The sequence below is a fragment of the Haemaphysalis longicornis genome, unplaced genomic scaffold, assembly GCF_048455015.1.
Source record: "Haemaphysalis longicornis isolate Haplotype H1 unplaced genomic scaffold, Haemaphysalis longicornis Haplotype H1 scaffold_10, whole genome shotgun sequence".
Lineage (NCBI taxonomy): Eukaryota > Metazoa > Arthropoda > Arachnida > Ixodida > Ixodidae > Haemaphysalis > Haemaphysalis longicornis.
Genome location: NW_027526204.1, coordinates 139939068 through 139965580, shown reverse-complemented (window position 1 = coordinate 139965580; position 26513 = coordinate 139939068). Strand labels below are relative to the sequence as shown.

General features: G+C 45.8%; 2 protein-coding genes across 3 annotated transcripts in view; one reads left to right on the top strand and one right to left on the bottom strand.

Moving 5' to 3' along the window:
* Atg17 (autophagy-related 17) overlaps positions 1–19706 on the bottom strand; it is a 54627-nt gene extending 34921 nt beyond the window's left edge. The window contains exons 1-10 of one of the 2 annotated variants that reach the window (XM_077691001.1): positions 19322–19706; positions 18963–19063; positions 14833–15041; positions 13283–13371; positions 11644–11759; positions 9362–9448; positions 7578–7692; positions 6173–6229; positions 3979–4149; positions 1854–2038 (exon numbers count right to left, since the gene is read on the bottom strand). In XM_077691001.1, the coding sequence (XP_077547127.1) occupies positions 1854–2038; positions 3979–4149; positions 6173–6229; positions 7578–7692; positions 9362–9448; positions 11644–11759; positions 13283–13371; positions 14833–15041; positions 18963–19030 (1097 nt within the window). In that variant the 5' untranslated portion in view covers positions 19031–19063; positions 19322–19706. The remainder of the gene's footprint in view (positions 1–1853; positions 2039–3978; positions 4150–6172; positions 6230–7577; positions 7693–9361; positions 9449–11643; positions 11760–13282; positions 13372–14832; positions 15042–18962; positions 19064–19321) is intronic. The other variant, XM_077691000.1, reaches the window with a different exon arrangement.
* An 868-nt stretch (positions 19707–20574) lies between these two features.
* Positions 20575–22694, top strand: Bug (thioredoxin domain-containing protein bug). Its single transcript, XM_077690999.1, has one exon. It carries the CDS (start codon positions 20605–20607, stop codon positions 21451–21453), a length of 849 nt encoding a protein of 282 aa, XP_077547125.1. The 5' UTR covers positions 20575–20604; the 3' UTR covers positions 21454–22694.
* Positions 22695–26513: the final 3819 nt, after the last annotated feature.

Here is a 26513-nt window from a genome sequence, read left to right as displayed (position 1 = left end):
CATTAGGAAGTGAGAGATGTGTTTGGCATTACAGGAGGCGATTGTGTGTGTGTGTTGTGGACGCCTTTGTTTCGCGATGAAATGCGACGTTGTGCTTCTGCGGGTGGATAGTGCTTCCCATGGTCTGGATTATCTTTCTCGAGCGACGTACGACTCAACCTCGCATAGGGTATGTGCAGTGTGCGTGGCTAAAAGCCATCTCGGCTTGCGCGCCAGAGTTGAGTGACTTGCTGTTCATCCCCACAAACCGCGCGCGAGGTGAGTGCCGAATTTACAACGAGCAGGAGGAGGCAACCCATCGTCTGTCAATCGCGGTTCAGACTTGCAACGCATGTTGTGACGTTGTGTTCGTTCGAAACGCATCTCTGGATTGTTTTGAAGTGGAAAAAAATGTATCCATCAAACCCGGGCATTCGGCTCAGGGCGTTCTCTGCGATTACACGAAAGAAGTGCCACGGGGCTTCAACGCTTTCTTTATGGAACGTACTCCGATAAGAGAATATCCATGTCGTGTTATGGCCGTGTTGCATTCAATACGAACGGTTAAGCGTTTGTTTACACTTGTTTCGTTTGTCGTAAAATGTCCAACACTCCGACACTCCCCTGGCAGCTCAGCCGGCGAGTCGACGCTGAGCAGACGACTCATCTCTTTGCCGGAAGTGCGTGAAAAAGCCGCCCAATAGCAGGATGTCTAGCTCATGACGAACATCTGGGAATCGATGATGTAGACATGTGAAGATGGCGGCGTCCAAAAACACGAAGGAAAGGGTGAGAAAAAAGCGACAAACTTTGCAACAAAAGTGTGAGCTTTCCGCTGCGCGTAAAAGAGTAATATTTGGCCCAGATGACCTTGACGACCCAATCTAACGATTGCGCTACTTCATTTAGTGTGCTCAAAATGCCTTTCAGGGCCCCTTTAATTAACTAGCTTTATCATTTCTTTTGCAGGCACTATACCACCACATCTGCATGAATGCTGCTAGATTACAAATTGTACTAGTACCACTACCTTTCAAGCTGCAAGCTCAAACCATATGCTCTTACTCCTACAACAATGAAACTCCTTTAGAGCAAGCGAACCCGAGCTCAGCTGGCAGCTTCTGCTCAGCCTTTTACGCAGCCTCCCTAAACTCCGTCTTCGAGTTGATCACACACTCCTGCGACTGTTTGGTCCTTCCTGCATCGGCACACACTTCTGGCAGAGTAGCATGCATGCAGTTACACACGACCACTTATACCCGTGCTACACTGGCGCCCAAATGTCATTTGACTCAAATGAGGGGTTTCGAATGCCATTCAGAATCCGCTGTGCTCCACTACAATTTCGATGTCATTGGAAAGCTTTAACAATCGCTGGCCGTGCTGTGTGGCACTGCTGCTGTCGAGCTCTGTTTTTACACAATAATGCAACAATCAAACTAGGCAGCAGGCTGTGGCATTGAATGATATCAAATTATAAATAACGTAAGCTTTAACACGGTTTTTGCTTAATTCTGAATCGCAATCGAGGTTTTTAGTGCTGTTTTGTGCTGTCTGACCACACTGGTTTGTCGCTTGCTCACACTGGTGCTAAGAGTATGGAAATAATTACATTTTGACACGATTTAAGTGAATGAGAAGTAAACAAAGTCCCACAATTAAGAATATTTTGTTTGTCTGAAGTACTTGTTTATGCTGACTTGGAACGCAGTACGCGAGAGTGCTAGAAATGGCAATTGATGGACCCAAATGTCTTTCTGGGTGCTCATTTGGCTGGAATGTCATTTGAGCCGAATGGCATTTCAAAACCCAGTGAAGCAGCACCACTGCGCATTTGAGTCAAAGCCATTCCGCAGGACACAAGGCGTCCTTACTGCAGCCTGTCCTTGAGGTTCTTGGAGAGTGCCTCCTTGGCACTGACGCAGCGCCGCCTGATGTCGCGCAACTCCTGGTGGTTCGCCAGCATGATCTTGAGCTGCTTCACGTGGCTCTCGCTCAGGTCGGGCAGCACGCTCGGGTCCTTGAGCCGCGAGAAGCTCGACTGGTTCTGCATCAACGACTGTGGCAGCCAGAGGGAGGGGGGCAACCACTGAGCAACACTGCCCTCCTTGCAACACACGCGAGCCACATGTTCCGACTCTCACGTCGGCTACAAGTCCTTGTCATAGCTGGAAAACACCCACCGTAGCAATGCCTAATAACAACTTTCCACTTCTTCTTCTCCTTTTTTGCAAATGATGGTCATTTTTATGGCGGGACCTGGCAAGCAAAACGACTTTTTTATTTAAGGACCCAATGTAATCCAATTAGGAGAATTTGTGTAACTAACGATTCTATCAACAGAACTGAAATCGGTTTCACAATATCTTCTATACTTTTCGAGTTACAAGACAAATTACCTGAAAGCTGAGTAAAGCATAATTAACTAATTAGGCAACAACTCAACAAGATTTTTATGTCACTGTGATCAGGAAGGTCGATTTTGTGCCGAGAAGCTATCAGATTATTGCTTTATTTCCTTTAGATGTAAAAAATAACAAGAAAAGCTTCACCTTCCTTTCAAAGCCAGAAGTAGTTTCGAGTCAAAAGGAAAGTGAAACTTCTCTCTTTATTTTTTCTGTACACTTAAAGGAAATAAAGCAATAATCTAATAGCTTCTCAGCACAAAATAGACCTTCCTGATCTCACTGACATAAAGATCTGGTAGAGTTCTTGCTTAATTAGTTAAATAATCCTGGGGCAACTTTGTGAAGGTAATTAGCCTTGTAGCTCAAAATTTAAAATATATTTTTAAGCTGTTTTCAGTTTTGTTATTATAATGGATGGTTAGTTACACAAATGTTCCTAATTCGATTACATTTGGTCCTCAAATAACAAAAATATCTCTACTTGCCACGTCCCCCCTTAGGCTAAATTTCCCAGAGTCCCCCCTAATGTGAAATCAGGGTTTGTACTAGTACATGTTAAAACCAAAGAGAACCAGTGCCTCCGACTTTGTTTACGCAGCAAAACCGCAAGTGCTATGCACTACTTCACAGAATGAATGGCATGCAAGATGAGGCGCGGTAATCGGAACCACACTGCAAGAACTTGTACTATTCCCAATGCCATCTAGCCCAAGACAACGCTTTGTCACAAAAATGGTGCAAGAAACGAAAATAGTGCACAGGACAAGCACTAGTGCACCTCCTACACCATTTGTGTAACTATGTCCGACTAAATTGCCCGACTTACCATGAAGCTCCACGTAGGGATTATAGTTTGTAGCTCCTACTATGATCGGGAAATGTGCTAATCAGTGCATCTTTGCCGACACTATGCAACTAGCAATGCTGTTTAATGTTTAACCTTTTGATGCCCAAAGCTTAAATTTTTTGCTCAAGATCGTGAAAACATTTTTATGATCTAAAAGGACTCCAGACATCACAAATATGATGTCAGGAACAGATTAGGTTCACTAAGACAGACACAATGAAGTGTTACTCCTAAGCAACACTGGGCAGTTGCTGTACATATATCAGTTAAACAAGAATGCTGCCTTAATCAGCATGCTTTACGGTTGAAGTGGAGACCATAAACGTAAAGTTGGTATTGGTATCATTTGCAATAACACTAACATGGCACAATTTCACTTACCCATCACAAGTCCATCAAACCACTGGGCTCGATGCAAGTCGACACACATAAATAAGTGTGTTTTTTAGCGGGCAAAAGTACATGCTGCCCTCTCCTTGTCATTTTGAAGGTTCGGGTACCTTTGTCTCTCAACATATTGCGTTAAATATCCAAAAACCCAGAAAGCTGGGAGAAAAACAAAAATGTTGTTTGGGTTGTTGCTCCTAAGCAATGATGGGTATCAAAAGGTTAAACGGACTCAAAACGACAAATAGGAAAGAACTGCGGCTAAAGCCCACACGGACTGTAAGGAGACAATGTCTTGTGCAGATCAACGCGTCAGGATTCGATCATCGAGCCACCAGTCAGTCATTATCCGCCCACCTGCACGTGCTCCAGCTGGTCCTGGACGAGCTTGCGAGCTTTGCGCATGAGGTCCTCGAGGCCAGAGAGCCAGTCCTCGACACCCCGGATCTCCAGCATCTCCTTGTTGTCCACCAGCGACAGGACCTTCTCTACCTCGTCGTGGCACTTGCCCAGGGCCTCCTTGTCCAGCTGAGAAATTCACACATCCCGCTAAGACTCACCCTCGCCTGCGCACTGGAGCACCCTATCAGCTGCAGACCAGGCGTCGGTCAGAGTGGCAATTTTTGGAGGTAACCCAGATTTACGAGCCATTTGGCAATGGCCAAAGAATAAGGGATGTCGAGGGACACATAGAATATCAATGCCTCACGGGGCTACGACCCACAACATAAAGATTATCATACGACAATACTGGGACAATATGAAAACAACAAATGCAGCGATGACGTATCTTGTCATTATACCGACGGATCTACAGCCACCTCCAAACCTCGGGAAATGCCAACCCAAGCACATGGCACAACAGCTCGTGTTAGCTCGGAGGTAGTTTATTGTCGATAGTAGCAGCAACTGAAGCAGCAGCCTCATTTTTCAAGGCAGGCAAAATCGCATAGCCACAGAACAAAGTAAACACAAAAACAGCACTGTAGGCAAAACATCGCATTGTCGGTTGAGACTAATGGAAATGCAGCGTTGTCTACAATGCTTTTATCTGCATTCACTATGGACACTTACAGCCATATCAGCCTGCCCATAAAAAATTTTAAAAAGTGGCCGTGTATCTGCTCCTTTTGTTGCCAATATCGACGAAAGACGATAGTCCACTGGCCAAGTCCACTGGCCCTGCCAAGTAAACGCCTCCCTTCTCTTTCCCACTCACCTCTCATACTGTTCCTCTCCCGTCTCGTTCCTCCCCCAAGATAAACACGCTAGAGGTTTGGTCAATTAAATTAAATTTACCGTGTTCCACAGCTCCAGGTCGGGTGCCTTGATGCCAGCGCTGCCGTACGGCGGAGACACACGTGAATCGAGGCACGCTACTCCAACGTTTACAGAACCATGTTACCCTACTTCACGAGCGTTCCAAGTGGAACGTGGAACCTATCTAGTGGAACCTTTCATTTCTGTTGCCGTTTGATTTCTTAAATTCCGCCAGGAGATATAGTAGCGCAGGCATCAGCAGGTGATGGTTTTCTGCAGTTGATGTATTTCATTTACTATCGCAAAAATCAAGCATCCTGAATTTTTTAATAAAGGAACCCTGCAAATATCACTTCTGTATTGATTTGCTGCCTTATATCTGCGTAATGTCTTGTTCTTGTTCAACAATGTTGACAAGTATGAACATTGACACTGGACTTAGATGTTTAGATTTGGCTGTGGGTATATAAGACTATTACGCAGCTTCTGTTTCACTTTGGCCAGGTGGCTGAATCGAGTCAGACAGACAGAGAGACCAAAATTTCTGGGTTTCAGTAGCCCAAGAAAAAAAATTGTCTTTAAAAAAACTGTCCAACTTCAGCCACTGAAATCGTGCTCCCCCTGCAGGCATACAGATGGTTCCCTTTGATCCCCTTATGTCTCATATACAGGTCTGCAAGGAAGCGACCTGCAGTACAGTTCGTCAAAAAGGTATATTTCATCAGGTCACTACAATAGTGCCAGTGCGCAACCGAGTCACAAAACTTTAATGCAATACCATGAAGAAGAAATAAGTGCAGTGAGGCTAAACACAGTATAAAACAGCCAATAATTGTGGGCAGCCAAAATGACATTCGGAGCTGAAACTTGGCGCCTTACAACACAACTAGAAAGCCAACCTAGGTTGGCTCAATGGGCCATGGAATGAATAACGTTAGGAGTAACACACAGGGACAGGAAACAGGCTACCTGGATCAGGGAACAAACTAGAGTAGAAGACATCAAAGTTCAAATAAAGAAAAAGAAATTGACTTGGGCTGGCCATGTAGTGAGACGAACCGACAACCGGTGGACAATTAGGGTAACAGAGTGGATACTACCAAGAGGTGGGCCTAGAAGAAGGGGAAGGCCAGTAACACGATGGAGGGATGAAATAGAGAAATTCGGGGGTAAACTGTGGACTCGAGTAGCACAGGACAGGAGCGGTTAGAGGTCAATGGGAGAGGCCGTCGTCCGGCAGTGGACCTGAGTAGGCTGATGATGACAATGACGATATAACGTTCAAGCTCACCATCTTGAGGCTGGCCATGCACTGATCCGCCATGTCCTTCAGGCTACTCTTGCTGTCCTGCAACAGTGGAATGGGCAACAACACTGTCAGCCAACACCGTGTTCACTTCTGTGTTCCCCCCTGTTCCTGCCTGCCCTACAGTTTTGCCCAGTACTCGCTGTGGTTACACATACTGTTAACTCTTACAATGACAAAGCCAAAAACAGGGGCTGTCCTCGACTTCACAGAAAATTTGGTTCAACACGGAACAGCAACTATCACAAAGTAATACCCCTGTCAAACGCACCTATTTGAGTGCACTTACGCCAAGTGCACTCGGGCTCCCCGAATGACACTTTGGCTGCGCGCTGCTAAACGACGAATCAAAGTGCCCTTGGCCATGATGTCAGTGACGATAGCCGACATAAATATCTTGCAAAATTACTTGGAATCCCTTCTATTTATTACGCGAGAAATAATGTAAACACTTCGTCGTCTTTTCATTGTTCAAAGCCACAATCCGCGCCTCGCACTAGGCCACAAAAAACACGGTCGGGATGGCAACTGAACACTGGCGGCCATATCTTCCCTGTTATTCACTGCGCAGCGAGTCGCAGCAGCATTATCATTGAGTGAAAATTACCAGACAGCATGCATGTATTATAAAAGAAAAGGTTGAAATGGGAACACAACCAAAAAGCCACAACAAACCCCCCACGCAAACGCCACAGGGAACAGCTGCCACAGATTAACACCCCACCAGACGGCGCTGGCCTGTCATTGGGCGAGATAAATTTCTTGTTTTTTTTCGCTGCCACTTTTCTTTTTGTAAAAATACATCAACAATATACCCATAATTAACTGTTAATATAACTTATAGTTGTCCGAACAGTCATTGTTTTTTGTTATTTTCCCCGACTTTTAGACACCCGCTTTCAGACACTGACTTTCAGACACCTTTTTTTGTTATTTTTCCTGACTTCAGACAATGAACTCAGCAAGCCGGCCCGGTTAAAAAGTGTTTCGGAAACACACTCAGCTTAAAGTGCGTTCCTTGGAAAGTGTCATTCGAGTTTGCCGTTTAGCTGCTCCTGAATGACATTTTATCCGATACTCCATGGAAGTGCACTTAAATAGGTACGCTTGACAGGGGTATAAATATAAATGTAAAAATAAATTGAGAAATTGGATGCCTTACTTGCTTCCATGATGCTGAAAAAAACTAACGGTGAAGATTTTAAACAACTGACCGGTTATTTTAAACAGACTTGTTAGTAAACATAACAAAAAATTTCTTAGGGGTCACTGTCTGTTGTTATGACCAGGTATAAATCACAATCTACTAAGCAACTCCATAGAGTGTGGAATTAACGACACATTTGCGCCACGAACCCTTTCAGCAGGAACAAAAAAAAGAAAAACTCACCTTTGAGTTAATCCAGTCCAGCAGCATCATGGGTGACTGTCCAGAGGACGGCTCAGCCGATAGTAGTGCGGGAAGAACGGGGATTTTGCCTAATAGCCTGATGTCTTCATCCAAACTGGGCAGCAACAAAGGCAAACTATTACTCTGTGCCTCTCTCAATAATACTCTCAATGCAACAAAAAGAACAAACTACAAAAAAAAAAGCACTGACGATTACTATCCCCCCTAAATGCGCAATTTGGGCGCAGTGTTACCTGCAGTCTTCTCGGTCACGGCGCATATCTGCTGCGTCTCCCAGGAAGTGTTCACAACAACAGCGAACACACAATGGCGCACACTACTCTGCCGTTATCTCGCGGCATGCTGCTGCCACTGGCCAGCGTGTTGTTACAAATCGTGTTTGAACCTCCCGCACAAATGTCACGTGGTTTGAATTCGCGGCGAATGGAACAACGTATGGGGAAAGCGCGAAAGGGAGGGCACTATTTGGCGGCAACGTATATAACAAGAGTGAGGGGGAGGCAGCGAGAAAGATGACGCCATAGCCGTGCACACCCCCGCCCTCCTCCTCCACCTCCTCAGCCTTCGCCGGACGATCCTCTCCGTTTTCTTTTTGTCGCCGCTGCTGCGTTCGCTCGCTCAGTTCACGGACATAAACAGACGCCGCCCCCACGAAACCCAGGTAAAGGCTGCCAGAGGGCTGTGCGCTAAAACAGACGATGTAGAGTAAGTACATGGCCGGTATGCCACAAGAAAGAGTCGTAAATTAAGATGACTTACTGCATACGCCAGCCACATACAAGTTGCACACGTTTTTCCTTTCTTCTGGATTGCTGCGGCGACTTTTTAGACAAATCACAATTGCTCAATCGCAGGCACAGAAGCTACATCCTATGTGCCTCACACATTGTTCGTAAAATCTCATTTCGCTCTAGCTCGACAGGTCACGTGATGCCTATGTTTCTAAAGCATGCCGACACACATTTAAACGCTGCCATTTTTATAGTTCACATCACTTGCTTATGGCCCCACCTATGTAGCACAGCATAGTTGCTGTGTACAGAGTGCACTCTGTGGTGCACAACCTCAGACGTCACCGTGCTGTTGCAAGGTATAAGCAAGCAGTTGTCCATCACCACCCCCACATAGATAAACGCTAAACCTGACGCCCCCTGATAGGACCATCAGCTAATCAAAGTTGGAATATTCGAAAACCAATGTCCATTTCAATGCCTAGTGCTCAGTACAGAGATAGAATGACATACACTTCCCCAGCCCTAGACTAAAGAATAAGAACAGTCAGTACATAACAAAAAGACAGATGGACCAGCACATTAAAGCTAGCAAAGGTAGCCAATTAACTAGCAACAACAATGCAGCCTGATAATCCATTATTAAGCACTGAATGAATTACTAGCTTCAACCCTGGCAAATATCCTCTGGTGCGTTTTGTGCCAACACCAGCATACAGCTCAAACCACGCAACTGACTGTGTTTCAGCACGTTATCTCATTTTTCATATTCTGCTCCTTGCACAAACCTCCCTCACTGCAAAACAGCATGTGAAAATGGTTCAAGTTTAAAAATATTCGTGTACTTTTTTTCTTGGTTTTTTGATGAAAAATGTTGCGATTGGTCCTCTGCGCAAACGGGCAAAAGACAAGCACTCGAAGGATCACTCCCAAGAGTAAAGCCACCACGTTCGAACAGCCCGAAGAGAACGTGCTAGTGGATTAGCCCCCCACCAGCATTTTCAGTGCAGTTCCATCAAGAAAAGGCATTACCTCTGTAGCAACTCCATGTGCTGCTGATAATTTTTAAGGAACTCCGTTAGTGACTTCTCGAAAAACGCTGCATTGCTCTTGAAATCGCTGCAAAAAAGAAGAGGCAACAGCAGCAAGCTTTCAGTCTGCAAGTAAAAAAAAAAAACTCCTTTCAAGAGGTTAGAGGCAGAGAACAGTACTAAAAGTAGCTGCCACTGAAAGGAGTCTTTTTACAGAACAGCTGTATACCTCTACCCCCCAACAGTTTTATCGCCGTGGGCAAAAACGATCTCCGTGGACAAAAACGCCAAGGCCAAAAAGACGAACGCGTGTGCCAGGCTAATCAGGCATACAGCACAGAGCTCAGAATTCGTCTAAGGAAACCACAAAACAAGCATCGAAACCACATTACGGATGATAAGGCACCTGTGAATGATGGGACCCCCGCCCCCACCATGTGTTCCTGGCAAAGATTATGTTTGCAGGTTATCTTTGAAGGATAGGCAGGACTAGTGTCACCAAATGGACCAGTTCTTGCCGCCAGAGACGCCGAGTGTAGTGTCAGTAGATAAAGTATTAGAGTACCAGCACTGAGGCACGCAAGTCAGCAGCAGCAGCCATTTTGTCGTTCATCAGCGTTGTGAGATTACCACATCTACGGCCTCCTCGCCATGAACTTCGACCGGCTTGTTTCTTAAACCACTGAAGATGCAGCAAAACGGTATCTTTGGGCACATTTCTGCTGCTGAAATGCGGTTACACACGTTATTTCTGATTCCCATTCGGAATGATGGCCGCCGCGCGCAGTCGCAGAGCAGGGAGGACAAGCTAAGCCTACCAGAGTTGACCGACTTAAACACATAAACAACAAAATGGCGGCGCCCATGAACCGTCGCAGTGTAAACAAATGTCACGTAATGCGAACTGACCAGCGATCATGGCGGCGGCACGGAACAATAGGACAAGAGAGTGCCAAAACTCTGTACCCTTATCTAGTGACACTAGCTGAGCGCAAGCGACAAGCCCGCCGAGATGACGAGAAACTCTTCCTACCCTCCCCCAACACCAGTTGTAGTGGTTTACAACAGCTTTGCTGGACATCCGCTTTCGCAGGGCGGGATGGCGACCATTTTTGTTTTCTCGCATTGCGCCTTTAAATAGCAACCTTTTTTGTGGTTTAGAATGAAGGCAAAAATAAACAACTAAACATTCTCTACCCCAATTAGTTCAAGAAACTTGGTGGCTGGGAAAAAAAAAAAAAAGAAAAGAAACAAGTCACAAGATCACATCGCAACCAGCATCTTAATGCGAGCAGAACGAAAGGTTTACACAAGGAAAAACTGCAATAGGCTCAGTGAAACAGAGGTCACAAAAATAAATAAAACAATAATGACCACCCATATTTGACTAAAACATTCGAAAACTATGGTTCTCTGGAAGAACAATTATTTCGGTTTGAAAGAGCACTCTCTCCAATGGCCGCATTTTTCCGACACTTTTCAACCTTTTTTTCTTCCCCGCTGTTAGTTTCCAGAATGCACAGACAGCACCTTTGACAGAGGAAAAGTGTAACAACGCTCCGAAAAGTTACGATAAATATGAAAAAAAAAAAAAAAATTGATGGTATAAATAACTTACAGTCCTCTGATACCCTTTATCTTGTCACTAAGTTGTACCTCCAATACGCTAAATTTCACTCTCTGTTTTTTGTGCTCCTTTATTAGGCAGAGCTATACGAGTCCCTCCGGCCAGAATAAAAGTAAAAAAAGTTTAGCCCCTCCAATTAAGACACTCTAACGAAATCTTAGAAATCTTCTTGTGCGCAGTGTGAACTGTGGTCTTCTCACTCACGACGCATAGCTGCTGCATCTCACGGGGAGGAGCACCTGGCAAAGGTGTGAGGGGGAGGCAGGGAGAGAGATGACGCCATAGCAGCGCGTGCTGCCCTCCCCCTCACACCTCCGCCAGACGCTCCTCCATTTTCTTTCTGCCTTCGGTGCCTCATTCGCTCGCCTGGTTACGCAAATATCAACGCCGCCGCAGCCAAACGTGGTACCGGGCGCCAAAGTACTGTGCACTAATAATAACAATAATAAAAAACCTTAGCACAGCCAGATGTGCTATATGAAGCTACGCAATGCCTAAGAGATCCACACTAGACTTTACACTTGATAAAACTAGTTTGTGACAATGTTGGAAGTGGGACAAACTGCTCTCCGTGCTTTATTTGAGGCGGCCAATCGGTCGCAGCAACCACCCCCCGCCACCCCTTGGTTGATCAGAAATTCAATCGCAGAGCTCACTTCTTTGTGTCGTCGAGGTTGGCCACCACAGCAGCCCAGCCCTGCTGCTGCAGATGCTGCTCATGGACAAGATCCTCGCAAACCTTCTGCTCCTGCATAGCACGGTCGTAGAACTCCTGCAAGGATTACGTGGCAGCGGCAGCATCAGGCGACAGCTACGCAGCACGACTGCTCTCGCCTAAAGGACGCCACACACAGGAGAGACACACCACTAAAGCCAAGCCGAGAAGATAGCAGCGGTAACTGAAATGCGGACAAGAGGAGCTGCCATCAACACCCTCCAGCAATCTGCAACATGCACCCCTCCGCAATACTCGAAATTGAGGTCTATTGTCAGCGACAAAATCGGAAGGTGATTGCTGTTGATTGTGCTGAATTACTGCTGCAAAAACATGCTTTGATGGCAACACCTTGCATATCACATGCACACAAAATAGCTACTAAATTGTAATACCAATGATGATATAATCGTAACATATATATCTGTTGGAATGTAATATGTATTAAAATCCCCAAAACCAACCCCACCTTCAGTGATTAGGCAAACGCTCTAAAATATGTTGGCTTGTTGTTTCTGCTGGGCGCACTGCACTGGAAGAAAGCAAGCTGTGCACGTTCTTTCAGGTCTAGACACTGCTCACAAGGACAGCGGCTTTCTGGTGCCACAAGGTTCATCCTTTAACAACAGGCCAAGTTTTTCCCCTAGGTGAGAAGACCTGTTCCCGCGCGATACGAAAACTTGAGACTTCCAGTATAACACCAAGAGGGATGAGATGTTCTTGACATCAAGGGGGATGACTGGTCTTAGAGCTATTGCTTTTATTTATGAAGCAATTTTAATAAAACTGCACAGTAATATGGAGTTTCTTGTGCTGATTTCAAATGTGCAATTAGATTTTTTGTGAAAGGATTATTTTTTGAGATAATGTATGGTTAATTGCCATTATTTTTGGTCACAATTACAAAATAACCAGGCCATACAGAATGGCGATTACATCGTAACGAGGCAGAAAAATGGTTAAAGGATAGAATGTTGGAAGAACTTTCTTGATTTAGCTATTTCTGGTCATTTTACAACACGGTGAACTTCACTCCTCCCGTGCTCTGCCAGAAATGGCTCATAGGTGGTGTCAATTGAACACAATAATGATTTTCCAAAGCATCCATTTGAAAAACTTGTTTCCAACATTGTATTCTCCACACATTTAGGTATCAGAAGCAAAAAAAAAAAAAAATTACAGTTGTACCTGCTCTGGGTGCCGAGATATCCGAGGGCCAAAAGCTAGCTTCGCATTGCTTGCAAGAAAAGTGCTGTTTCACCATCGAATTCTGCGTGAACTGAGCTGTAGAGTGCACTTTAAAATGCTATTTACAATAAAATACAGTGCCTTTTGATGAGGAATGTTGCAGACTAATAGAAAAATGGCTGTGGATGCCGCAAAATGCTATTTTTCAGAAAACAATTGTTTGACCAGTTTTTGGCCACCAGGACCCCCATCCAATGCATGGAGGTGCGAGCCAATGCCCACAAACTGCCCTACCTAATTTACAGACAAAGTACCTGGTGCATCCAACAAGTACCGTCAGAGTCAGACTGCTCTACTGCAAAGCACTGTTAGTGCTCTACACAGAGGCTCACCTGTGCTAGTTGTGTCCTTGTGACCACAGTGTTGAACGATGTTGGTGGGAGGTCGAGCACTGCTTCCACCTCAGCGGCCATGTCCGCATCTGGAAGTGCACAGGAAAACCTATCGCAGTCTCTTCCAAACATCAGGACCCCGCCCCTACTGCTCAGTGTTCTCTTGCCACTGGTGACGAGGCGGTATCAAGAATGGGTAGCGCCGTATGCACCGACAGATTCTCTACTTTTGGGCCGGGCACCGAATTGCGGTCTCTGCCGGTATCGGGGCCCTGATCCCAGTGCACAATGCTGTCTTCCCCTTGGTGATAAAGCGGTGATGATGATGATGACAATGTGTTGCATTGTACGTACACACAAAAGCTTTGCTTTTGGGCGGGCGTACAAAATATTTTACACAAAATTATTCTCGCCAAACTGTGCAAAATCGCAGCAGTCTGTTCTAAGAGCACGCAGGTTTCGCACTCTAGGCAGGTTGTAGAAAAGGGGTGATTAACCTTAATGCTCACCTAAGGCCCATGACTTTACTACCACCTGTTTAAAGGGTCAGACAACAGATTATTGTCGAGTGTATGTTTTCCATCCAAAGTGAAACGGCACCCCTCAAAACACTTTAACGCGAAACGGTTTTGCTGATAGCAGCCTAGAACTTTTGAGACCGGAATTTTTTTAGATTTACCAGCCATACGTGCCCTCCCAAAATTAATGCCGGACACCATGACATACAGTAGCGCAACGACGACATCTGCATGTGAAATGAGAAGCGGTCTTTAAAAAATTGTCCCAAGCTAAACAAATTTTGAATTGCAAGCTTTTTCATTCCTTTATGTGTTTTTTAATCACTAGAAGCAGCCAGCTGTATGTATTCATAGCCTAGTATGACGTACTCTATTTTGCACAAAGGCGCCATCTGTCGGGATGGTCGAGAGATAGAATGCTGGCTTCATTTTGTGGGCGTCGCCAATTCGATTCTCTCCAGGTGCGTCGTTCTTTTTTTAAAAGTTACTGTTGGCGTTTTAGCAAACTGAAAACGAATATTTTGGTAGAAGAAACGGCCGACCCAGGCAGAATCGTCAAACAACGTATAATACAAGCAGGAAGCTCCTTCCTTTGATCTGTTTACTGAACGCTCCCATTGATTCTGGGCATGGAGGTTCAGTTAGCCACACGGAGAGCAACCCAGCGGTGGCGAGCAACGCGTCATTAAAATTTTCAAAAGAATGTTTAAAAATACACATACCCGACTATATTAAATGCTGGCTTTCATGTGATCTAGACAACACAAACTCGACAAAGTTCGGTTGTCTGCCCCTTTAAATAATTCTTGATTTAGCCACCTTGACAGGCCACCAAACATGCTTACGGATAAGGTTTGAAGGTGGCAGGTATGAAATGGATTCTGTTCACAAGTAGTATGCTTAGGCCACCACAGCAGCATGCAATAGTTTCAATGACTTCACCTGGCGTAAGCACGGGCCCAGTGCTAAAATTGAAAATTGGATTGGAAAGCGTGCACGCAAAAGAATTGCAATGATTAGGCCGAAACTCACCCGACGTGACCAGTTCGCCGGATCTGACCAGGGACTCGGACTCTATGGAGGCCTTGTTGAAGAGAAAGATGGGATTGGTGTCTGTGCCTGAACTGTAGCTGCCGACGGAGGCCGTTGGCTGCAGGCTCTCGCCTCCGCTGACGAGCAGCACTTGCTTTTCGGGTGGCAAATTACAGCGCTGAGAAATCACCGTCTTGAGATGCTCCACGCTGCAACACGGGGCACGACACAGCGACAAAATCAGCTGTCATTAGCCAAGGGCACAAGAACAGAGGCTCATCCACCGAGTGAACAGGGACGAGTGGTCAAAAAAAGAAAATGCCTGCCTGCTGACATTTCGCTGTATGCCAGCGATCCTTCAGTGGTCTTACCTAGGCCGTACCCCTCCACCGGGTGCACTCCACAGCTAGCTTTGACACATTACAATCAGATTTAAGACAGAAGGGTCAAACACTGAATTTGGGAAGAACCCTTTCAGTGCAGGAATTATACGTGTGCCACACGTACACAAAAAATGACATTAAGTAATGACATTATTTGGGCAGGCCATGCTACACGAGAAAATGCAACGGCATAAAACGTGCCAAGCATGATCGTGATAATAACGAAAAAAGAAATGCACTCATATTCTAGAAGCTTTTAAAGTAGAGAAAAACGTCTTAGAAAGGTTAAAAATGTTTTTGTAATAGAAAATGTTGTGAGAAATAGTGTTTTCTAAAAAATCGTGTGAGTCATTTCTAAAAGTGGCTTCAGCAGCTGCCGTAGCCTGCCAGCGGTAGCCAAATCCGAAAAATTCAAAACGACCAGTAACACGATGTTTTGCCTTTTGCCGCTGTTTTAATGAACTTCATCTTCTTGAGAACTTCATCACCAAGAGTGCACAAAGAATTGTCTTATTTCGAAGTTCAGTTCCATTTCCACGTCAACGCTCTAGTGCTGAGAGGTTCGTTGGTTTCATTTGGTGCTCATCGCGTTCGACAGTAGGCAGATTTAAGATGTTCGTGAAGGCGAATGAGTTGTGCGGAAATCTCTAAATCAAAAATGACATTACAGTGAATTTTTGCATGTAGCAGGGAATTAATGGGATTGAGCCTTAAGGCATTCAGCACTTAATGTTATTTTTCGTGTATTACTGTGTTTATTACTGTGTTTAGGAAGGAAAGAGGTAAGTTATTCATATGGCTGGAGGCTTTTGGAGACGTTACGCTACTATTTTACAGTAGAAAGTACCACCGCATGAGCTTCAGACCAAATCCCCCTACACAAAACGGTTCAGTTAGCAGGCCTGCAAAAGGCCTCTTCACACCTACACCCCTCGTACAAGTACAAAAGACCTTAAAGTTGACTCTCCCAAATACATTGAAAGTTCACGACATCCAAGGCCCAAATTTTTTGTGGTCTAGAGTGACCGAGTCCAAAGCACTGGCATTCAAAACAATAATTTGGACAGAGAACCTTCACTCACTCACAAAATTTTGATGTCAGCATACTATGAAAACGATATTTGAATTTTGGCGACGGCAAATGTTACCTAGCCTTTCGAAATACTTCAGCTGTTACTATTTTCCGTGTTTCTAAACTAACGTTCATTGTTTATTTTAGCTTCTACATTTCTTTCCCACTATGTTTCCTGCAGATTTTAATTGCTTCCTGCTAATCTCCCCCCTGCTGGCCAGTTGAATACTCCCGTCCCTTCAAAAGCCACTTCCCCAGAAAAGTGGACGGTCCTTCCATTTCAAGCTGTTTGGCATTTCATTATGATACAGTCAATGGCCATGGGATATTTGCTGGCGGGTACTTGTTTCCAGGCAGCCACATTGGTCTCCAGAAAATCACACACTCCTGTTTGAGTTGTAGAAATATTTTTTCTTGATTTCTCACGTACCCCTTTCTTGAACTTCAATTTTTGTCTTCACCCTTTTTGCCCTGATAACCATCTCTGCATTTTTACTTTCCTCCTTGATATATGATATAGTTCATGTAGTTTATTTGTAACCCTAATTTTTTACCCTTTGTCACTAACTTTATACTTTTCTGCCACTAGATGGTTGCACTTTTTTAAAGGGAAGCTTCCGATGCTTCAGTGATGGCATTGACATCCAAGTAATACCCCCGTCACACACGGCAGATCTAATGTCATCTAGAGCAAATGTCATTCGCTCCAGATGTCAGTAATTCGGCGCTACACGAGAGTACCCAATGATATTTAGCAGCTAACTGAGGTTCGGGAGCTCATTCAGAAGCCAAATGAGCAGCCTCGACAGCAGTGGCGCGTCACTGGAGAAGGAAGTTCAGTAATGAACCAAAGAATACTGTTTCTAAAAACTGTTGATAAACTTATATTTTCCCCTTCGTGTTGTTTTTCAAATAAAGAAAGACAAACAAGTACTAACAAAAAATAAGATCTCGTCCCCAATGCACGCGCTACCCTAATACGAATTTTTTGTGGACTTGTCTCGGTTTGTGATGTCTACTGATGGCACCTAAACCGGTGATTTTCTTATTTCTGCTTTTAAAAAATATTCGTTTGTTGTGTTTAAAAAAAAAAGTATTAGAATGAAGACATTCTAGATGCACTTGAAATAAAACATTGTGGTTTAGCGAGCTCGCTATTCATCACCGCTATCATTATCAAATGACATTTGTTTTGCTGTGTAGACCTGCACGGCCAAACCGAATGTCATTAACGGCTAATGTCATTCACTTTGAATGACATTAGATTTGCTGTGTGACAAGGGTATAAACCACACTGCAGGAAAGAGCCAACTTTACAAAAAGGGTCTCACAAAGGGCCCATAAAAATCATACACCACATAATAAAAATGTGATGTCTTTGTACACCTAATGAACCTCTCGTAACATGCAAAATATAGTTCCGCAGTCCGCACGGTTAGCGATGATGATGAAATACATTCTCTAAGCAGGGTTGGCTTTGGCCGAGTTGAAGTGGACTTTGGCTTTACACTTTGGGAGTGGATTTCGGACTTTGGCTTTGACTCAGGTTGAATAAGTGAAAGCTAGTTTTAAGAAAGGGGCCTTGACTTTTTGTGAGACAGGTCTCCAAATGCCCCCTCCAGTTCCGAAGCTGTAGTTACTCAGCACTGTTCATTTCTTTTCAACGTGTGTCAATGCATAGCTTGCACTGACGTCACTGTAGAGGCCATCTTGGAGCACCGCTTGCGCGGTGGAAGGCCGTGAACTTATCTTCGCCTCCGATCTCGAGTAGCACTGGGAAAGCGGAGAGCGGTACTCCAGAAAGGGCTGTGGGGACGTCACATGCAAGCTATGTATAGGGCCCTGTGCTCCACAACTTAAAAAGGTCTGCAGATACTGATGAACCAACAAGGCACACAGCCATAATTCCTATTGTATTTTTATTATTACTTCGGGTTTCATCATGCATTCATGGTGACTTCATTGCGCATTACTCATGCTGAATACAAATAGCACAGTACTTCTGATCTCATGCAAGGCTAGACCTTGCCCTTCCTTGTCAAGCCAGAGATAAGAAAAACTGACTGCAAAAGTAGCAAGCATATCAACGTCAAATGAGTGGCGCTCTAATCACCAGCCTTTCAGTTCCGTTGCCTCGTAATTGCATACCAATGTGAGCTCCGTTTAAGCCAAGGGCATTCTGCGACCTCATGAAGTGTCATTTCGTGAATTTTAAACACGGAAACAAATAAATGTGGTATTTAACCACGAAGTAAGGCAGTTATTTAAATGCAAGCTCGCCTGAACAAAGGCCTAGCGCATTATCAATTTAAAAAACGCGGTGGTTATTACTCCTGATCGCACAAACCCTCACGTTTACAATACAGCACTGACTGGTCTTTTTTTGTATGTTCGGAACGATCGTTTGAATACCGCGGTCAGCACATTTTACGAGCGCCAAGAAACATTTTCAATGAGGGGGAAAAACAGCAATAAAACAAAGGCCCGAAGAATAGAACAGCAATCGCAGCATCTAAAGCCGGCGCACAGGCCAGGCACGTTTCTTGGACGTGAAGATCCGAACACGAGAGAGATAACGGCTGGACGATCGTGCAGGACAAAGGATTCCATTGTGTTGCTATGGTTACGCCAAGCAAATAACTCCCAAAACTTCAGGAAGCTGCTAGTGCGCTCACCTTTCTACGGCGTGGTTCATGTCAAAGGTCATCATATTGCCTGTATCGACGAGGAACACGTACAACATTTTGGCGCGGGCGTCGATAAACTGCACGATGACCTGCAAACCCGACGGACGAGAACGGACCAGATGATGACACTCCGCGAGCCACAGACGCGACACAAAAAAATCTACTTAATGCCTCGGGATACACGGACACAAGTGTCAGTTCGTTTCTACGAGTTTGCGCGAACAAACAATCAACACAGCTTAATCTGTTGCTGCAAAAACACACTTCAGAGCGGACTTTGCCCTACAAAGCTGCGTACACACAACGACATGGCCCAGCATGTTGGAGGAGGCAAAGTGGCGCATTACCTAAGAGAGTTGCCGACGGTGTTTGATCACTCTGTTGGGGACGGGTGCGTAGAGTGCGAAAAGCGTCTTCGCCGAAGCCAATTTGGAGAAGAGCGCCCAGAGAGCCGTATTGAGCGAACACAGCCTCCGTACTACCATGCTCACGCCAAGCGCACACTTCTCTGTAGACTGTCGGTCGCGGAATCCCCCGCTGCGCGCAGCGCCTGACACTTCAGACCGCTCGATCCCTTGAGCGACATTTGGTGCGGTCGGCTCAGCGTTACGAGAATTTCTAGACGTAGAAGCGGACGCGTTTTCACAACCCCAGATCACCCACTGTTCGACGTCCAACAGCTGACCGCCATGTTATTGTTGGGTTGCCAGCTCGCGGCGCCTACTACCGAGAAACGCTGCCAAGTGTAGCCGCAGCGACGCAAATAAATGCACAGAGAAACGAAGTGCGAACGGACGAGCCGAACGCGAGGACAGACCGACGACAGCAGAGGTAGCAGAAAATTTAGTTCGATTTTTAATGGGTCATAACGTACGTGGCCAGTTGATCCTGCTCTTGTCGGTAGAACAGGTCAAATTTGCGCCAAAAAGTTTCGGCACGTGCGCTGTCTGCAAGCATAGAAACAAGCTCTCCTGATCCCGTTTCGAAATAGTTCCTGCGCTCAAGGTCGCAGCCTCTGGCTCTTAGCGACAGAGGCGACAGGCGTTGCATCAAGGGCTGCGACGTATTCGCTCTTAATTTTGAACCTCCAGTGCAGATAGCCCTAGAACAGAGCGGATTTTAGAAAGATTGTAGATTAACTTTCACGTCAAGCTCTCCTGTCTTCAGAGGGTGACATAAACATAGTTAGGGTTGCAACGTTCGCAGCAAAATACTGGAAGAGTCATCCTTCCTAACGTGGTGTGGAGGAAAGGTGACAGGGAAAAAGAAGGGTACGCGACGGGTACTACGGGATCGAGTACACTACACACTCAGAACTCTGACTACACACTAACCACATAGTTTAGTCAGTTTAGTCAACAAAAAATTGCGTGTTTATGTCAGTCTTACATATTTTTGGAGCCCAGACGTTTTATTTTCCAGAAAGAGAAATTTTCAGTGATTTGCGTGGGTTCTAAAGAGTTCAATGACCTCAAAGTTTCAAGTAGGGACGTAAAAGTTGAAATAAATTCAGGCCAGCATACAAAAAACAAATCCTACAAATAATTTTGATTCCACGTCAATACAGCATAATTGTAATCTCATTTATACGGTTGCAGCCGGCCGCTCTAGTGGTAGCAACATCAGCAACATGGCTCCTGTCTCGATCTGGTGCTGTGCTCTAATTGTGCCGTTATTAACGTGTTTCGCCGATGAAATCGCTGTCGATACTGTTGACACCACCGAAAACGCGCCCAATGTTGACTTAGAAACTGTACCCAGTATAATCGATTCTCTAGACGCTCCAGATAGCATGGAATCGAACGCGCAAGTTGTCACCGACAGCGCCGTCAACTCTACAGAGGCTGCAGGCGCCCGGAACGATTCAGCGATGACGAACCCCATTCGCTGTCTCCCCAGGAACGAATCGACTCCGAGTGACGAGCCCAATACGCTGCTGCTTGTTAACGGTACTACATTGCTACAGGAGCTGACGCTTCCAAACAACAAAACGAACACGACCGCCGGCCACTGCGTCGTAGTGGCGTTCTATTCGCCGTACTGCAACTTCTGCGCCAAGGCCGCACCGTACGTGAACGCGCTGCCTTTCGGCTTTCCCGACCTGAAGTTCTACGCCGTGGACGTCGTCAAGTCTAGCCACATAAACATGAGGTACGGTTTGGTCGCCGTTCCCAGCATACTTCTTTTCCACAACGGCCGCGCCGTGGCCAAGTTCAACGACTCGCTGGTGACGATGCAGGGTCTCATCACGTTCATCAGCAGGCACACGGGCATGAGCGCTACGCACCCGTTGGACCCGGACTACAATGGCCCGCTGGCCGATCTGCCGTTGGAGTACACCGACTGGGTGCTCATATCGGCCTGGGTGTTCACTATCGTTTGCGTTGTGGGGGTCTTTCTGCGGTCCAACCTGTGCAAGAGGATGACGGCCAGCGTGCAGAATGCGTGGCGAGAGGCGCAACATCAACACCAAGATTGAATAGGGAGGAAGTGGTCTCACCTGTGATGCTTGGAGAAGACGGCATCCCAGCCGTTGTTGGGTATGAAAAAGGCTGCGGGTTTCCCCTTGCGATGCCATAGCAGATCGTTTCAGGGGCTAATGGATGCACATTGACAAATATACCACCGATTATGGCTGGATAGAACCCGGCGATTAAGCGTAACAGCAGTCATGGGTTGTGAAGTGCACCTTATGTGGTGTAAGCGGCCATGTCGTGTGACCCAGGACATGGGACCCATAGATTATGCGCACATGTACCAACTGATGTAAATTTTTGTCTGAGTCGTGGCAATCGGGCACCAAGCAAGCACTGCAAAAAGTTTGTGTTTAAGTTCGATGTTTGTGTAATTGTGCAGTTCTGTTGCGAATGGAGACCCCTATGGATTATTAATATAAAAGTATTGTTATGAGGAATATAATTGTACAGTCTGTATAATTGTGTAATTATACACTGTATAATTGTATAGTCTGTGATCATATCGTAGTCATCAATAGTAGGAAGTCTTGTATCGTTATTTCGAAGCATACGTGCACACACAAAAAAGGAAGTTGTGAACTTCAGCTTGTAGAAAATTGTTTCAAAAGCTCTACACAAGTGTTTCTTGCCTGGTATTGTGTCTGGAAACAACACATAGCTGCATTTGAATTGAATTCTTGTTTCGTAATGCATTGTGAAATTACCATGTTTGAAAGTAAACAAAAAGTTCATGCACATAAATTGTGGTGCCTCTTACACTGAACTGTGGTAGGAAGAAGCTGGTGGTTTACTTACTTGTGTAATACCTTTCACGACCGGATTTTACCAGTTCACTATAGAAATATGTTCAGTGCACAATAATTGCGCAGCTTAACATTGTTGATGCCAAAATTTACTATTATATATGTTCAGTTGTGCAATTAGCTATACATGATTTGAGAATGTACATTAAAATCTCGCTCAAGGACGTGGGTTCGATGCTGGCCATGGTGGCTGCTTTCCGGATGAAGGCGAAAAGTGAAAAACGCCCATGTGAGCGAGATTTTGGCGTGCGTTAAAGATCCCCGGGTGGTCGGGACCTAGAGGTCCATAACAAGCTTGTGGCACACAGCCACACGGGCATTAAACGTGCCCAGGTCAGGAAATCTTGGCTCTAAATGTGCAGCAACAAGCGTCCGCAGCAGTACAACAGCCCAGAAGATGCCTTCGCATGCGTTTTGCACTTAATAAAATGTTAATTCCATCCACTTGACTGTTTCAAGCACTTTAGACACCCACCCTTGCCACAAGACACATCCCAAGTCCATGCTGAACTTTGTACTTATAGTCTACAGGCAAGAGTTATCTCCAACCTCGTAACATGCATTACAGGATTGCATAAAACACATAAAACATTGGACGTTTATTGGGCGTAGCACAAAAAAAGCGTGACTGTGGAGAGGGAAATGTACCACATGTACCTCACACAACAGGTGCCACAGTGTATGTGCCAAGGCTAAGACTGCGTGACTTTTATTCTTTCGACTGGAGGTGCCAGCTATAGCAAGCATTATTAAACACAATGCACAACAACTTGACAGGGGGGCTAGAAGGGATGTGCGGCTCTACTATACACTGAAGTAGAGCACTGCACGGGCCCGGCCCGCGGCCCGAAGTCGATTATCGGCAAGCCCGGGCTCAGTGCCGTGGGCCCGGGCCGGGCTCGGGCTTGAATTCATAGGCCCGGCCGTTAATAGTTCGACGTGAAGTATAGAAAAGAGCATAAAAATGAATATTCTGAGTTTACTTTTACGCGCTTCTTGATGTTAGTTGTACACATTGTTTTAAAAACGTGTTTTGCTAGGTCTGAGAGTCACATACTGTAATTTTAATCACATTTCATGTACTGCATCAATATTTTACATTTTGGTGTATAACATATAAAAAATACGGTTACAAGGAATGCCCTAGTGGTGAAGGAATTAATTAAGACACCCTGGAGCTGTGCACCTATGTCTATGTACGTGTGTTTTAGATGTCGAACCAATCTAAATGCGGCTGCCGTGGCTGGAAATCAAACTCGCGTGCTAGAGAAGCACCCGCGCTTAACAACCAGTGCAGGAAAAATATTTCAACGCACGCACATACTCGTGGATTCAAATGGGAACAAGAAATTTCAGCAATACCAACTTATGACCGAGACAACCACATGAAGTTGCCAAGAGTCTGGTCATTAAAAATGATGGTGTCTCTCGTGTAAGAACACGAGCTATTATTGCGCCGATGTGGCGTGAACTGCAGACGGTGTGAGCTAAACTACGTGCACTTTTGAACCATTATTTTTTGCGTTACAATTCAGGACGTGCTTCTACAGACTAGATGCTCCGTCTGATTTCCCGCTACGAAGACAACGGACCAAATATAATAAACAAATATTCTTCAGCGTCTAAGACCAGGCCTGCTCACACACCTGCGGGCCCTACCTAGGCTCAAAAATAAATGACCGGGCCCGGGCCCGGGCTAGGCTCACTTATGAATGCCCGGGCCGGGCCCGGGCTCGGTGTTATGGGCCCTGGTCGGGCTTGGGCTTCACAAAGCGGGCTCGGGCCGGGCTTGGGCCTTCAAATCAGGCCCGTGCAGTGCTCTACACTGAAGCACTGGTACACAGCAAACAACATAAGTTGTGCTAAGCATCGTCATTGTGCATATTTGTACAAAGTCGAATGTCATTACACTGTTGAACATTTCAAATTGCATTATCACAACGTATCACATCTCAAAACTTTTGGCATTCATTGACTATGTGCACCCATTGTGCTGTTCACATACTGCGGCTATTTTTAAAAGTGGAGCTGTTATACAAGCCGTAAGTGCGGTGTAGCATGAAAAAAATACCAATAAAATGCTGAGCGCTCGTGAGCGCATGCCCCAAGGAGACCGCAGAGCATCCTTGGCACGCACAGTGACCTTAGCAAAAAAAAAAATTCAAGCGCTAATACTAAAGGTGAAAAGACACTCTGCTTGGGAGAGGTCTTAGCAGCTGCCGCATTCTCTAGAAGCCATTATATGTAATTGAAGACATGGCTACGAGTGTGCCACTCCTTCTTGAGACGACCTGCAGATCCTGCCTCGAGTCGGTGATGATGAGCTGGTGGAAATCTACAATGCTCAGGATGACTTTTTATATTGTGTGTCCGGCAATGTTCACCTACAACAGCTTCGCCATTCAAGTCTTGCGCGCGAGTTCAAGCTTCTCTGTATTTCTTCTGGATAGAACCGGTCAAGCATGGCTTTATTTAAACTTAGGTAACAAAAATATCAGTCTCGGTAATGAAAATAGCAAAAGAGGCTTGCCAGCAAGGCCCAATTCTGGTGCGGTTGCTACCACAGTAGGGTGGAAGGCACAGTCGAATGCTTTCCTCATATCGACAGCAGTTAGAATCGGGCACGACTTGGCAAACCCAAAGCCTCTGTCAATCAAATGCTGCACCTCGTGTGATGCACCACGCACGATTTTGGAGCTGCCGCCAACACCTTTGCTAGCCCAGAGCCTCATTCAGACTAAGATTACCTACGGAGCCCAGCACCTGGACCTTGCCAACAAGCTCTAGAGGTCCTCAACCAGCAGTGTATGTGCACCGTCACAGGCCTCCCAAACTTGACACTTGTGAGCAAGCTGCAGACCCGTGGGGGCCTCAACTCCACGAAGAACCTTCTGCATAAAGCACATGTTAAGCACCATTGCAACCTGTCAGTTAACACCAGGGTGAGCTCTAGGACTATGGTTTTTTGAGGATGTGCCGGCAGCTGTCACTCCACCACCTTCTTGGAGCCTGCCCAATGTATGCCCCCAGCAAACCAACGCCACCAAGAGCAAGAACCAAACAGCCAGGTTGCATGCTGTTAACCCCAAGCGATGGCTCACGAAATTGCAGCCAGTGCCGACAGCCCTGTGGTTCATCATTGTCATTGCTAAGCAGCCACGTATCTAGAGACTTAGTCCACTGCTATTGCTGCTTTCTGTGCCCGGCTTGGGTAGAGACTAGACATCATCGAGTCCAAACTCAAGGCAATACTGGGTATCCTTGATTTAAAAGTCTCGGATAGTCCGTGAGCTGTCAAGGACTGCCTTCGAACTGGAGGTCCCATAGAAATACGTAAGAAAATTGAGTGCTGGATCTCGTACCAGGCGGCCTGATAATCAAGGATGCCCACTACTGGGAGCTGATCTGGCGCTTGGCAGCAGAAGCACTTATTTATCCAGTCTCGGTTGGAACAACTCACGAGTGTCGCTTATCAGCCCCCTTTCACCCACTAACAGCAACACTGATCTGCGCCGCAGTCACAGGGCTTGAGTTAATAATTGGTCTTGCTACAAAGATTAGAGTCGTTGGGGAAAGAGGCGGCGCACCAGCTGGCAAGTGCATTTTTGTTTCTCCCCTCCGTGAGCTGTCAATGCACCGCTTTGACCCTACCCGAGGTACCACCACAACACCGCATGGGAGTGTGGCAGTGCCTGGCTACACAACTGGCTGAATGAGAGCTGTCTGTGCCCAAGGCCATACCCGCAGGTGGCCGAGGTGCAGCTCCGTTGCATTGTAATTGGCTGTACTTGGACTCTGCATCGCCTGTCTCGCATTGCGCTTGTGCAGAAGGAACAAGCACATCCAACCAGTGTAAGAGAACAAATCTCCAGAAAACTTCCTATGAGAACCTTTCATCACTTTTTGTGGAAGTGTCCAGCAAGACGACAAGGGTGGAAGGCCACAATTGCTAACCCAGGCTTCCACGCCTCGTTCACCGGAGGCATGGCAAAAAATTGACCGGTAACAACAGCGCTGCGGAGAGGAAATTTTAGATCCCCTTGTGGCATACATTAGCTCAGCCATCCTGGCCAGTCTCGAGTAGTCACAAACTTGCCTCTCCCTGCTTCCAACTTTCCCCCCCTTTTTGAGGGTTTCAGCCAGTTGAGAAGTGGCCCTTTTCAATAAAAATGCTCATATTAATGGCAATCAAAGAGTGGAGCACACATAGCAGTTTATTTACCCTCGAGCTTATAACTGCAGTTTAGTGCAAAGGAGCA